Here is a 15180-nt window from a genome sequence, read left to right as displayed (position 1 = left end):
GACATAATCAGTTGATGTAGTACAACATTCCCAGAGAAATTTCCAGACAGACACAAAATTTTTGTAGAGATAAACAATAAAAGTGTTTCTTAAAGCATGTACTACTATACTTGTGGGACAGGGTTAAATCAGGTGTGGTAAACCTGAGAAAGATGGTCAGGTGTGACTGAAGCTGCCTTTGATTTCTCTTTTGCCACAACTACCTCACCAATTTTCTAGTATTTCCTGATTTTACAGCTCTTTGACATTTTGGAATTGCAGTAGAGACATACAGTGATCTTGTCTGGCTGGCAAAGCATCAGTTTAAAAGCCTGTTAGTACCAAATACAAGTGTGAAAAACTTGACAGAATAAGAAAAGGACTTTTCATCCATCTCTGCTTCCCAAGAGTGGCTTTATAATGGACAAAATGGGACAGCTGATGGAAGGTGCCATATTTCTGGGCTGTATTCTTAGCACAGTTTCCAGCTTTGTGGTGCTAGCACCTTGCAAATGTGTGAGAAGGAAGGGAGTCAGCTGCACATGGTTAATTTTTGCTACAAGTCCTGTACCCAGAGATGCTCTCTGACTGATACTTGGAGGTGGGCAGAGGAAATATCAGGGCTAAGGAAAAGAGATGACCTGTCTTGATCTTTCACTGCCTCGCTACCCATGGCTGGTTTCGTCATGGACAAGGTCTAACAATGAAGGAATCATTTTCTTACTGTCTCAAGGAAGGGAAAAATAGATGCATCAGTAAGAAAGAAGAAAGTCATCTCTTTCTCCATCCCTCAGAAAAATCCCTTACTTGAACTCCAGATTTCAGTTGACTTAGAATTAATTAACTGGTGTTAATTAACTAATGTTGTAGAGCCACCGCAGACAGTCCCTTCCATTGATAGGAAAACATAGAGAAAACATAAACTTGGAGAAAGATGAAGTCTACTCATCTCTTGCCACTGAAAAGTCTTTTCATTCAAAAGCAACAGGATGCAACTGGATCACTGGGTGGTAACAGGGCACAACAGACCAGAAATTATCTGGTTTAGACACTTGTTCTCTATGTATCTTCCTATATCTGGCACTAGCAGTGAAAGATGGAAAAAATCCTTTTTTATTCATTTTTGTTGGGAGGACAGAGTTTAACTATCATTCATTTAGATAAAATGGCTGTATTTAGAGTTACAGAATCATAGAATGGCTTAGGTTGACCTTATAGATTACCTATTTCCAACCCCCCCCAGTCATTGCAAGTTGCTGATACAGGTAGGTTCTTTTTTACTTGTTATTTATTAAATTGTGATTCAATTTAGTACTTGTGCCAGTTCTTCCCATTCTCCCTGGATTCCCTGTGTCAGAACTTAATGTCAGAAGTCCAGAAGTGAACTGTAAATTATCAATGACTGGTTAATATCTTAATCAGAAACAACATCTATCTCTTGAACAGCTCATGAATGCTAAGAGCTGTAATTAAAACTGTAGATGTGTTATCAGATAAAATCAGGATATGTTTTCTTTCAGTAAACAATTATTTTGTTGCTTCTCATAGCCTCCAGAAAACCTGGGATTTTAGTTCTTAACTTGCTTCCTATATAATGAATAAGAACAGGCATGAAATGCCTTTTATTGGTTTTCAAAATCCTGAATAAGCTTTGGTGCGCTTTGCTGGTATCAGCCCAAATCTTTGTGGGAATTCACTATAGTAGAGTTTAAAAAGCATTATTCTGGTGGGTGCTTTATGTACCTTCTCAAAATAGAGAACGCTATCCATCTGCTTTGTCCTTTGGTTCTATTCACTTTAGCTTCCTACAATTAAAAGGTTTGGGTTCTGATGGCTCTGCTCCTAGCAGCTGATTTTCATTAAAACTTTGATGAGAAACTTAAGCTGGAATCACAAACATCTGCAGTAAAACTTCCTCCCTGCTAATAGAAGCTTCTTAGAAGCTTCTTTTTCTTTGTTGAAAAAAAAAAAAAAAAAAAATCCAAATTGCCCTTTATGGGAGTTAACCTAATGTAACCCTAAGGATCTGAAATGAATTTATTTAAAGGTCTGCTTTTTCAATGGTAGGTGCAGTTTCCATTAGCTTAAAAGAATATAAAGATTTCTGTCAAGCTAAAGCCCTTTATTGGTTTAGACATCAGGATTATGTCTTCTGCTATTTCTTTTAGAGCTAGTTTGTTTTGAAGAAATAATACTACGAGTAAGTATCACCTAATGCCTTCTCTAAACAGTCTGTAAGGCCTCCTGTTCCAACACTTTTTGGGAAAGGGATGAAGGCAATTTGGTGATAATTTGAGTATTTGTTAACAACTGGCTAGGGTTTTTGCTTATTCAATTTCAGATATTTAATGTAAGCTATTCTAGAAAGGCGAGGTTGCCATAATCCTGCACTCATTATTTCTTCTTACCTTACAAAACCAGAAAGGAAGTACCTCAGATATTGTTGCTTGTTTTTAAGAACTTAGATTAGCAGATACTGCTAGAAATCAGGTGGGAAAAAATGATGGTTAAACATGTCATTTTATTGTGCAAGCTCCAACAGTTTACTTCTGCCTCTTACTGACTTCTATAGTAAATAGCTCATTTTTGCCCTGGCATTTGCAATAATTTCCTTTAAAGGACTAGTCTTATTTTGCCTTCCTCTGTGTCAAAAGCACTGATGCTGGAAACAGTTTTTAATTTATCCATCGATATCATTCTTTCCTGCACTCTGAGAGTTGGCTCTCTGCCTTCTACCCACTACTTTATTATTATTATTTTTACCCTTAAGGCTTTGGATTATGTCATTCTTGCTCTATTTTTTTCCTCTCCTTCAACTATTTGCTTCCTTTCCCACTATATGCTTCAATTCTTTCCACAGAGGATGTTTCAATTCATCTTTTCTCACTTAGCAAATATCTCCACAGAATGTCTTCTCTTTTTTTTACTAATCCTTTCTCTGCAGCCCTCCTATACTGGGCTTTCTTCGTTATTTTCTGGAACCTCCTGTAGTATATAAGTGAATTTTCATCTGGATATCACCTTAGATTCATTTTGCATTAAAATGAGTAACTACACAGTGTGAATCACAGGGAATCCTTTGCCATGTTCTCCAGTATTTGAGGTCTTGCCCCACTGATTATTCTCGCCTGAGACTCTATACTATTCCATTGATTACAAGCAACTTTGATCCTACTGGGAAATAAAATTGGTATCTATACAATTGAAGTCATCATGTCAGTGAAATTTGCAAATATAAACGTTGACAGTAGCAGGTTTTAGATCCAAATGGTGATGTACAACCTACGTCTTATTTTAAAGGTATGTTTTAGACAGTGGGATGTAACTTTTCTCAGAAGGTCATTTGTGTCTCTGTGTCTCACAATTCCCTTTTTCTTCTGTCCTCTTTATGCAAACAGGTTGAACACAAATCCAAGGATTCTTAATGTTTACAATTCACTTGCTTGCTTTCATTTGCAGTTGGGCTGTCAGTCTGAAATTCCATCATCTCTGATGAGCCTTCCTTGCAAAATATTTAAATTCCTCCTTATTTGGAAAAAAAATAATCTTTAACTTAATGCAATCAGCTGCAATTGGGCTACACTGATGAGCTGGATCTGGAGCTTTGGGCTCATGCCCCCTCAGGATTTCAGCACCATAACATCTTCCCTGCATGCCTTATTATGCTCCTACCCCAAGGAACTTAGACATCTTAAATTACACGAGTGAGATGAGTACTTCACAGAGTGCTGTTCATACTGATCTGCCTATTGATAGGCAGTCCAATACAACTGGATCCATTCTCTATTGCTTAATTACCTTTAAAATTTAAATTTGTAACTAACTTTTAGTATCAACATGGCTATTTTTAATTTCCACTCGTTGCATGTCATTGCACCTTCATGTGTTAGATCAGTGAAACTCTTACTGAAAAACTGTTGTGTATGTCCTTATGCAATTAATCCCCTGAGCTAAGTATGTTGAATTATAGAATCTCTCAGTTACCTTCAAATTCCTAGCAATTTAATCCTTTTCATGATACTTTCTGAATAATGTTCAGCAATTTATAAGAATTCTTGTTGAAACAGAGGCATAGAGCTAGATACATTATTTCATAATGGCCACTACCAGTGCTCATTATGCAGATAACATGACCTTGCATTTGGTGGAATGTAGTTAATTTAAATATCTAAATGTTCTCTAATCTGTAGCTAATTAATGGAGCCATCCTGAAGTCCTTGCAGAGGAAGAGCCTCCTTTGAGGAAAAACCAGTAGGAATTAGGGAATTTAAAAACCTGGTGCCTCCATTACTATTTGTGAAATTTGGGCTTACACTCGAACGCAATGCCCGATTCAAATTAAAAAAAGTTTAGGCATAGGTTACATGCCTAAGTTATATGTACTGAACCCCAGTTATGTATTCATTTATTACCAGGACATCAAGCTATTTAGATATTGCCTGAGGTCCAACTCATACGCATGATCCACGTTGTGATGGGGTACAGCAAGTCAGCCTAGTATTGAAAATATAGTTAGTCTCTTCTCTCTGCCATAAAGAGACTTTCATTCAAATCCAAGGTACAGGAAAGCTCCACTGTAACATTAATTTTGAATTTTTTAAACTGCTTCTCCAAGTGCCTCTAAGTTTAAGGTTGCCAAACTTGAGAAAGGAAGAGAAGTGGAAAACTGAGAAATATGTGCTAATACATACTTGTTTACATTAACTGAGGTTGCCTGTTCTGTCAGTTCATAATATTAGCTCCTACCAGGAATTAAGAACATCACATTCCTTGCATATTAGAAGCTCCCGCCAACACTGTTACAGACCTGGATTTCTGAAGACACTATGAAGTGCACACTAATGAGTGGGTCCAGTACTGTTCATCATGTTCTCTGCATGCTGAAATGCCATGCTTTCTATCTGCCCTGTGTTCTGCCTTCAGAGCAGCTTGTTTGACTTTGCGGTTGAGTGGCACCACAGACCTCATGAAGGTCTGTGCACAGAAAGCCTGTGGTTCCCTTAGCTCTGCCTCGCTAACCAACCGTCTTGTGTAACTTGGCACTATTCAATGTGACTAACAGCCTCTGTCTGCTTGGGAGAGCTGTGGGCCTGAGTCAATATTTAGATGAGAGAGCTGAATCAAGCCGTGTTGTGTAAAGGAGTTTATACTGTGGTTCCCTGTGAGCTGTGGGCTAAGAACTCAGGCTTGGAAAAGGCTGATTCAAAACTGTTTGGATAGGCCCTCTTCTCACTGCTGAATGAGAGGTGATGGACTTTGGGAAGAGGAAACCATCTGAGGGCTGGAAGAGACACTACCAGGTGTCACTCTTTGGTCCTCAGATCAACCTCTGGGCTTAGAGTAAGCTCCCAAGTCCCCATTATCAGCTCGTGAATCATTGCAACAGAGCCATCAGTCCTATCACAAAAGAACATCCTACTGGGCCTCTCTGGAAGTAGGCATAGAGGTGGGCCCTGAAACATTGTTATGGGGTACATCTGCATGTAGCAAAGGAACCTGAGCTTCTTCCTGATAACATCCTGCTGTCAAGAGCCTTGGCATAATTACTGCAGGTATTCATTTGGAATATGGGATCTGAACAGTATGTAAATGTTCCCATTGTAGGGACTGAAATAAACTGCTGGAAGAAACACCAGTTAGTGAGTCTGTTAGGTGAAGCTTCAGAGATGATTGAGATGGGTGAATAGGGCTTAAGTGTCATTCTTCTGTAAAGTCCAGTGTATATCCCACAGCACCTTCATAAAGTCTGTTAACGCAAATTTTTGGAAAACCATATAACAGAATCATACTGAGAATGGCCAAAAAGATTTAGAACCTTTATCCTATGAAATACAGCTACAAAATCCATTCAACTCCTAAATCTGGCCTTTCATTCAGTTTCCATTTTGTAAACAACAGGTGGCAATGTGGCTTCCCAGGGACTGATCCCAGGCCAACAGTGCAAAGATGTACATCCCATGGCATGGAGCCCATCCAAACCTCCAATGGCTCCTCAGAGTCCCTACACTGAGCAGAGCAGGGGTTAGACTCCAGTTTTCTCACACGGGTCATGTTTCACAGCAAGTCCCTCACAGGATAGGCAGGCAGGCAGGCATTTTGGGAGGCTGCACTGCTGCTTGGAGCCACAGCAGCGTGGGGGGTGAGCTCTGTTCAGTCCAGCATTAACCCCAACCATCTGAAAAGCTCGTACACTAATTTCCATGGATATTAGCTCTAATAATGGGAGTATGGGGGTGGATGGGTAGGATTAGCCTTGTGATATAAGAGATTGAGATCTTGATATTGTCATACTGACTTGGCTGTGCTAATCACACCTCATTTTTGGATGTCATGCTAGAACAACTCTTTCCCTTCCCATGACCTTATGTAACTCAATTTGCCTTTTACTTTGCATCTCCCACGTATGAGACATTACTGCTTCCCTCTCTCTGTGTCTCTCTGTGTATGCTGTAGTAATTTATTGTTTTCCCAAGCTGTGTTTTTTTACAGTTCATTCCAGATGTAGCCCTGCTAGAATAAGTATCACCCCATCCTCTAACAAACACAGTGACTGCTGGAAAACTTTCCACAGTCAAAATTTTTCTCAGATCTCTCTAATTTTATTTGTCACTAATCTCAACCTCATATTTTTTGGAAGGCATAAAATCTCTGCAGGTGTTTTCTCTGCAGGCAGTTTCCTACATGCGTTTGATTTATTATCCTTGCTCTCATCACCAAGAGGAACTTTTGGAGGTGGATGGCATTCAGAAACAGAAGCATAAACTTCTACCGCACAGTGTTTGCCCCCCAAAAAAGAAAGAAACTCTTTGTCAATTTAAGTGAATTAAAATCTTAAGCATAAGGCAAGCAGAAAAGTGTAGTGACAGTTAACCCTTCTAAAACAGCTCTGTTTGGACAAGCCTGCTTAGTATGTTGGCAGGAAAGTTGGAGACGTGCTAGGCTGGTCTCACTGCAAAGCACAGCAGCTGCCTGCTTGCAGCAGGCAGGGCATGTGTGCATTCTGAAGTCCTGAACTGTATCTCTCTAGTCTCCAAATGCAGCGTCTCAGACCCCCTGCAAAAATCTCCAGCATAGCTTTAAGGGTCGAATGATTAAGCTAACGTTAACCAGATGGGAACTTCGACACAGACAGATGAAAGCAGAAAAGCGCAGACACCAGAGAGAGAACGCAGTTACTGTACCTCAGCAAAAGGCACCCAACTTCCAGTAGCTACTGACTGCTGCTGCCCTCTGATAACAGTAGCTTCTTGCGTGCTGACCGCTGAGCTACCTTCAATGTCAAACAGAAAGACGCTTCCCGCGCTCGAGGCTGTGCTGGAGGAGAAGCATCTCGAAAAGAATAATATAGGAAAAACCAGGGGCCAGGCGGAGATCAAAGCCATTTCCTCCCCTTACATCCAGCAGTGGTCTTCTAGCGTCTTAGTAATTGTTTACCCTCTTCTGCAATCAGCCCCCCTTGGCTTAGTGGTGCCTCAGTTATTTTAACTTTCTTTCAGCGTTCAGTTTCCAGATGTGGCACTTCAAGGCAGTCTAACCAGATCCTTATTTAAAAGGGTGAAAAAAAAAAAAAAAAAAAAAAAAAAAAGCAAAGAAGGGAAGAAAAGCGCTTTTGCTGCCTCCCTCTCTCGTTCACTCTCTGTGCCTGTGGCTCCTCTTTTCCCCAGAGGCTCCAGCTCAATAACATACAGATGGGCAGTGCTTAAGCAGAGAGTGTCAAGCGGAGGTTGTGTTCCAGGAAAGCACCGCTGGCTCCCCAGCCACCTTATCTCCCCCTGTCAGGATGCAGACTGACGCTATGCGCGGTGCTCTGGCTTCCTTCACATGTTCACATCGTTCCCTTTTTACCTTTCATGCCCGGACCCTCCCACTCCAACTTTGCTGTTCAGAAGTAAGGTCAGCTTTCCCTCCCCACCACCCCCACTGCTCTGTCTGGGTACCCTCAGCCCCTCTGTGCGAAGCAGGGGCATTTGTGACTATGTTTGCGGGGCTTTGTTGTTGTTGTTGTTGTTGTTGTTTTGTTTGTTTTGTTTTTGTTTAACATCTCATTTATTCAGTGGAAAGCAGGAAAGTGCCAAATTTATTAAAAGCTGCCCAACAACCCTTCTCAGGAAGAGGGGAGTCTGTAGATGGGGGGAGGAGGAGGAGGCAGTCTGGCTGTGCCATGGGCTAATAGGGCAAAGTGGTTGCTCTGACATGCTTCGTTCAAACCGTTTTCCTCAAGTCCACCTCTTGGCTTCTCAGCGGCTTGTGAAAAAGAATATCGTTCACTACAGTTTTGGAAAATGACTTCATCACTCAGACTCATGAACTTTTATTTACAAAGAGCATCTTGTATTCCTTTTTCAAGAGATGCTTTGTGAAGCCCTGCTAACAAGGCCTGCAGTGTATGAAAGCAAGCTTAATATATTGCCCACAGATGACCTAATTTTATGTCTACAATCTCAGAAAGACAAAGCAAAAGCCTTCTTATGTTTTGGGATAAAGTGAAGATGTAATTATACTAAAGTGCACTGCTTCTTCTGAGGATTCAGCACCTTGTCCTTTAGCTGTTCTATTTTCAGGATTTTCTGACATCACTGCACTAGAGATTGGCTTTTGGGGCTTTGTTCTGAAAAAGTATTCCCACTTTTTCCCCTCCTTCCCTCCCCCCTTTTCAATCTGATTAAAGAAATTATGAACTGAGGATGCTGTCAATAGAGAATTAAAGGTAAAATAAAATGCTCTGGTGATCTGTGAATTTCACACACCTGTAGGTTAAGATTTGTGCCCTTAAATGCTATACAAGTGTCATATAGGAACTATAAAGTAGTTACACATCAAGAAACTCTCTGTGTTTCAGAAGTGGTGTGGGCAAGCAGAAAAAGCTATGCAACCCAAGGTTGTGAGGATCAGGTCCAAAGAGTGCAGGAGGAAGTAAAACATGGTTGAGGTGGTTACAAGTAATTCCACCCCAAGCACAATGCAGATCTCTCTGTGGACGCGATCTGACATGGTGACAAGCGCGCTGCCTCCTGGGAGACTGATGATGAGATGTTGTTGGGGGCTGTCAAGGCTTTTCCAGCTCTTTCTGCCAGTGGCAGCTCCGGGAATGGTCTGGAGCAGGTCCGAAGGATTATAGAGCAAAAGAAGGTGAAGACTCCCAGCCAGGGCCCCACAGAGTTCCTATTAGACCTCCTGCTACAGGGGCAAGTTTCAGGTGGGAAGGTAACAGTTAAAAAGAAGATGCAAAAGAGAGAACAAAGCATCTTGAGAATAAGTGACAGAATCACCACTAGTGTGACAGCATTGGAGATTTAAAACTACCCAATGAATTGTGCAGCAAATTACTAGACTATGTGTGGACAATTTTTTAACCTTTTTATTCTTTTTTTTTTTTTTTTTTGGAGGGGGAAGCAATTAGCAGAGAATCTTCTATATCTGTACCCAGCCATTTGGAAGGAACTGTTAAGAAAGAAATAGAGAATGACAACTTGGGGAAAAGTTACTTCATGTTCATAACCTGTAAATGAGAACTGGAAAGTCAAATCTACGTGTTTCTGGTAGGGGATCTCTAACAAGTTTGGGTACTTAGGAAGAAATTTCTCTTGCCTAATAGAAAAAGGAACTGAAGAATGTAGGCTATCTGGAAAGAAATGACATGAATCAGAAAGATGGAGAATACAAGAAGATTTGATCAATCTGGGAGTAATTTCTGGAGCTGATGCTCAAGAAGAAATGTGGGAAGTAAAATCTGAGACTACATCTGAGCAGAGAAATATTGAGCCAAAAGTTGATAGCTAAAGGCAGAAAATGAGATGTAATTTTGAAGACAATAGGTATGAGAAGATGATTTAGAGGGTTAGGCACTGGATCAGGCTGCCCAGAGAGATTGTGGATGCCACTCTGCAGGCATTCAATTCAAGGCCAGGTTGGGTGAGATCCTAGGCAACCTGCTCTGGTGCTTGGCAACTCTGTCCATGGCAGGGCGTTAGAACTAGATTATTTTTAAGGTCCCCTTCAATCTAAACTGCTCTATGAGTCAATGATTTAGGAGATCCTTGGTTCAATATTCATCAGAGAGAAAGATATCAGTGGAGAAATCTGAGACATGAAAGTGTTAAAGAGGAAGGAATGGATAAATGCTTTCTTGAGGCTTTTCCTAGCTCTATGAGCTTTAGTTTTCCTAGGAAGTCATTAGCTGTTGTAGTTTTGGCTCTGGAGAACAAGACTTATTATTCTAGTGGAACAAAAAATAAGGTGTAGAACTGTATTTGTACAATTGCTTGTATATAACTTTTTTTTTTTTTTTCTGGCTTGTGTTGCAACAATGAGAAACAAGATTCTTTCCAGTTTCACAGTTTTGAAGCTTTGCTTCATTGGTAAGTAGAACATTTTGGGTTAACCTCAGTAAATATGTTTTCAGAATAAAAGACTTTGAAAGCATTCCTTTCAGAACAGTGGTCTGTAGAGTCTCTTTGTATCTTTTCGTCTGTCTAATAAAGTGAAACTGGTACAGTTTAGGCCCAAGAATATGTCACAAGAAGTATCACTATGTGAGAGACCAATTTTAGGTAACAATCATAATGTTGACTGATTCAGTTTTGACAAATTAATGTACTTGAGGAATTTAAATTAATTGAATTATTACACTTTCACAACTTGATTTTTTAAATTGTCTTTTTATTACAGAGGTGTTTAAGGGAAGCTGAGTATTGCATGCATGCACACTTGGTTTTGACTGAGATCCTGCTGTTGTGTACACAGGCCACATAATGGCTTTGGAGAGTTAAGTGCTTACATCTTCAAAAAAATTTGGCTGAACTGAGTTATTGTATTAGGAATGAATGGCAGGAATTGGGAGCAGGGGCTGTGGGGTACCCCGTGCAGGAGGCAGCCATGGATTGCTCTGTTTTGGCTCAGAAATGGCTAGAAATGGCTAGTGTTCCAAATCATGGTTTTTTTGCTCAAACACTTTCAAGAAAAGGCAGTGCTGCTAGGGCAGGAGATACTGAAGAAGCCATGAGAGCGAAAGGAAAGATAAGAAGATGCTAAAATGAAGTGCGTGAGAAAAGTGTGAAAAGATACATTTGGAGAAATGAAATGGAAGGGATGCTTGGTAGAAAGCATTTCTGGAGAAGTGGTTGGTGATGCAGACTGGAGGGCACACTTGGTGCTACATGTAGAGTGAATCTGAAGAACAGTGGCTTTGGTGACTCAGAGCAGGGCATGTAGTACCCTCAGGGAAGAGCAGCCTGCAAGTATTCCAGGGCAGGGTTAGTGAAAAAAAAAGATTATGTGAAAACAGCATTGTTACCCATCACATCATTTTTATGTAAAATCAGGATAAAGATATTCATATCCCTTGTAAACAAATTCACAACACTTTAATGGAGAGAAATAGCATTTTACTTATTCTCAAATCCAAAATCTTAAAAGGAGGAAGGTGTCTGGTTAATATTTTTAGAAAATTAGATCCTTTAAAAACAATCTCAGACTGGCCCTGGGCATTCAAAATCTGGAAAATTTCATGTGGTGAAACCAGATAGGAAAGGAAATACAGATAATTAAAGATGATAGAATTATTAAAAAATAATGATTTATTCTTATGAAATACTAGGAACCAAGGACTACACAGTTCATCACTGCTCACAAGATCTTAATCTCTCAAGCACATATTAGTCCCATACCAGAAGAATTATAACCAATTTTTCTGAGCGGAAAACATATATACTAAAATCACTGAATATTTCTATACTTTGCATCATTAGAATAGCTGGTTCAGATCATGTATAAGCAACATCCACATACAAAAGTTGTTTCCTGCATTTACTTTTAAATCTTTAAAAATATCATATTCCTTTTCAGAAACAGACAATTTTTGCAGAAATAAAGAAAAACATAAATGGTGCATAGGATATATATGAAAACACAGGCTTTTGAATGTAAATTTCTGCTATGATGGACTCCCCATTTCCTTATACTTGGCAGAGATGACGTGGGTATGTTGCATGAGCAATCTCAGATTTGGAAGAGGAATTGTTCAATATGGTAGGGTATGGAAACAGCAGTTAATCCTTCTGCTTTCACAGTATCATCTTCTGTTCTTTCCACCACTTCCCCGACTTAACATTTGGTTTTGATTCCAAGTGTGAAGATGCTAAGATTAATGAGACAGAAATGAAGAATCCAGTGGAAGACTTATTAGAAATAACATGTTCTAAATTAACTAATATCAAGCTGTTGTGTGTGGGCCACTGGTGGCTTATCAGGCCCCAGTAGGAGATCTGCAAGCAATCAGTCAAGCTCCAGTGCAAATATTACCAGTTAAACATTTGATTTTGCATGGTGGTCCAATAGAAATGTTGACAAATGGCTGGTGTTAGTAATATAAAATATTTTGGAAACAGAAACAGAAACAGAAAGAGTACTTCTGTAAAGGTTAGAAGACATTGGCAGTGTATCCATGTATCATCAAATGAAAAAGCATTCTACAGTCTGTGTTAGGGACCTGTGTTGGCTGAGGGGCAATTAGGAATGATTTGTCAGCCATAGTTTGTGCCATAGATATGCAAAAAAAATATCAGTTATGTAAGCAAACCACACTGTTGTTATTTCATGTGTTTTGGATTAAGTCACATTAGGAAAAGGCAAAGTTTTCATGTAGAAGATAGATAGAATTTATGCTGTAGAGTTCAAGGGGAGTAAGTAAGTTCAAGTACCTTTAAAGGCTTCAAGTTCTAGATCTAGTGCAAAGGTGCACAAGCATGTTCTTCTTGGCTGTCCTGGTTAAGGGCATTTATGTAATAAATTTCCCACGTGACAACACTTTCAAGCCAAAAACTCTTGTTCTTTGTGTTATTAGTTAGTAGCAACCCTAGGATATGGCTGATCCCAAACTACTTTCAACTATTTTCATTTCCCTTCTGCCTTGATACATTATTAGTGCTTATTTTTTCCTCTCTGTAAAAATCTTCAAATTCAATTAAGCATGCCAAAGTCTTGCAAGTCCGATGAAAATGCCCTAATTCTTTACTACTACATTACTAAAGGCAAACTTGTTTACTGAGAAAGATTTCTTGGGGTTTCCATCTCTAGAGTGCAACTAGATGGGAAACAGCTGTCTATCTGTCTTGCTGAAAGCACTGTACTGGGGAATTATATGGACCTTGCAAGACTTGAAATGAACCATGGTATTGTGTAGTACTGGATACTTGAAAAATCCAACCTATTCTGGTTGCTAAAGTCAGTCAGATTCAGATGGTAGATTTCCCAATCCATTATCCTCTTCTGGTGGTAGCCAGTAATAACATTTTCACATTGTCTTAATATTTGAGCTTTTCAGAATACCTGGTCATTTTTGCCAGCCATATCTGAACTCTGTTGTAATTCAGCTATATCAACTTTCTACCTAATGGCCTGCTGAGCAATAGAGACGCTATAGGACCATTAATGGCAGCATCTATTTCATTTCCTATAGATCCTAAGATTCTGTCTGCTTCTGAGACAACATATTTATGCAAATAACTGCAAGTGTTATAAGCTGTAAGGCCAAATCCCATTGTAGAAGGCTGTATAAGAAAAGAAAGCACCATCACATTTAGCATTGCATAAATAGCAAAATTTCAGTGGTCTTTAAAATTAAATTAGAGTAGGAGCTGGAGAGATGAGAATGAAGGGTATTTTGAAGGGATGAAGACTGTGCTTTTCATCTTCTTTGGATGAACTGCTAAATCTTTTTATTTTCTTTTACAATTCTCATGCCATCTCACTTGTGAAGGGTGGACCATTGCAGTATTCCAATTCATTCCTATGACCCAGTATTTGGTTCTAGCACCTTGGCTTGCACCTCCAGCACTTGATATTTCCATATGGTCTTTTGTATCAATTCTTGGATTCTTTGTGACTGCTTACTTTTCAAGGTCAAATAAGCCAAGACAAATCAATTCAGTCTGTTGATGCCACTAAAATAAAATCTAAAAAAAAAAAAAAAAAAAAAAAGAAAGAAAGAAAGAAAGAAGAAAACACAAGATGTTATTTCTGCAAATGAAAAAGCCTAATTTTTTCAAATATATTTGTAGATTTCTGTGATTCTGGAATGAATACAGTAAGTACAGTAGGACAGAAGTATTTTTTTTCATAGATGATGATGTCTAATATGAATGGATGCAGTTATGTAGAAAGATACATCTTTATTGCACAGCAAGTATCTGTTATCTGGGGTTAACAGATTAGTATCTCCTGTTTGATAACAGCAACGTGTTATACAAAGACACTTGAAACTAAATAGTGTCAACAACTTAGAATCATAGAATCACTCAGGTTGGAAAAGACCTTAAAGATCATCAAGTATAACCATGACTTCTTTTGAAATTAATAGGAATAGACTTCAAAGTCAGACCCACAGGACAGATTAATCATAATCAGCGCCTATGTTGACCCTATTTGTAGTCTGGGCTGCAGATGATGGATTTTTTCCTGCTGTTAATTGTATACTCAATTTATTTCTGAAAAAGATTGCATTGTGAAAGACAAATCATTTTCAACTAAGTACATTCATTTTCAGACTAAGGGGAGGCCTATCCCAACAATAAATTTCCTTACATTTTCCTTCTTTTTGCTGTTGTCACAAAATCACAGAATCACAGAATGGCCAGGGTTGCAAGGGAGCTCAAGGATCATGAATCTCCAACCTCCCTGCCACAGGCAGGTCCTCCAACCTCCCCATTTAATACTAGACCAGGCTGCCCAGGGCCCCATCCAATCTGGCCTTGAACACCTCCAGGGACGGGGCATCCACAACATCTCTGGGCAGCCTGTGCCAGCACCTCACCACTCGCTCTGTAAAGAATTTCCCCCTGACATCCAACCTAAATGTCCCCTCCCTCAACTTAAAACCATTTTCCCTTGTCCTGCAGTTATCAACCCTTTCAAAGAGTTATTTCCCTCCTGTCTGTAGGCTCTCTTTAGGTACTGAAAGGCTGCAATGAGGTCACCCCGCAGCCTTCTTTTCTCCGGGCTGAACAAGCCCAGCTCCCTCAGCCTGTCTTTGTAGGGGAGGTGCTTCAGTCCCCTGATCATCTTCGTGTCTCTCCTCTGGACCCTCTCCAACAGCTCCCTGTCTTTTTTGTACTGGGGGCTCCACACTTGCATGCAGTATTCCACATGGGGCCTCACAAGGGCAGAGTAGAGGGGGACAATCACCTCCCTGTCCCTGCTGGCCAC

At 39.8% G+C, this 15180-nt stretch overlaps 1 protein-coding gene across 2 annotated transcripts in view; it reads right to left on the bottom strand.

The window, feature by feature from the left end:
* Positions 1 to 7780, bottom strand: part of LAMA4 (laminin subunit alpha 4) — a 96946-nt gene extending 89166 nt beyond the window's left edge. Inside the window, exon 1 of one of the 2 annotated variants that reach the window (XM_085217451.1) lies at positions 7161 to 7780. In XM_085217451.1, coding sequence (XP_085073577.1) covers positions 7161 to 7361 — 201 coding nt within the window. In that variant the 5' untranslated portion in view covers positions 7362 to 7780. The remainder of the gene's footprint in view (positions 1 to 7160) is intronic. The other variant, XM_085217452.1, reaches the window with a different exon arrangement.
* Between the last annotated feature and the right edge of the window lie 7400 nt (positions 7781 to 15180).

This window comes from Meleagris gallopavo, chromosome 2, assembly GCF_905368555.1.
Source record: "Meleagris gallopavo chromosome 2, MGAL_WU_HG_1.1, whole genome shotgun sequence".
NCBI classification, from domain to species: domain Eukaryota; kingdom Metazoa; phylum Chordata; class Aves; order Galliformes; family Phasianidae; genus Meleagris; species Meleagris gallopavo.
The sequence above is the reverse complement of the archived record's forward strand: the minus strand, read 5'-3'. Positions and strand labels throughout refer to the sequence as shown.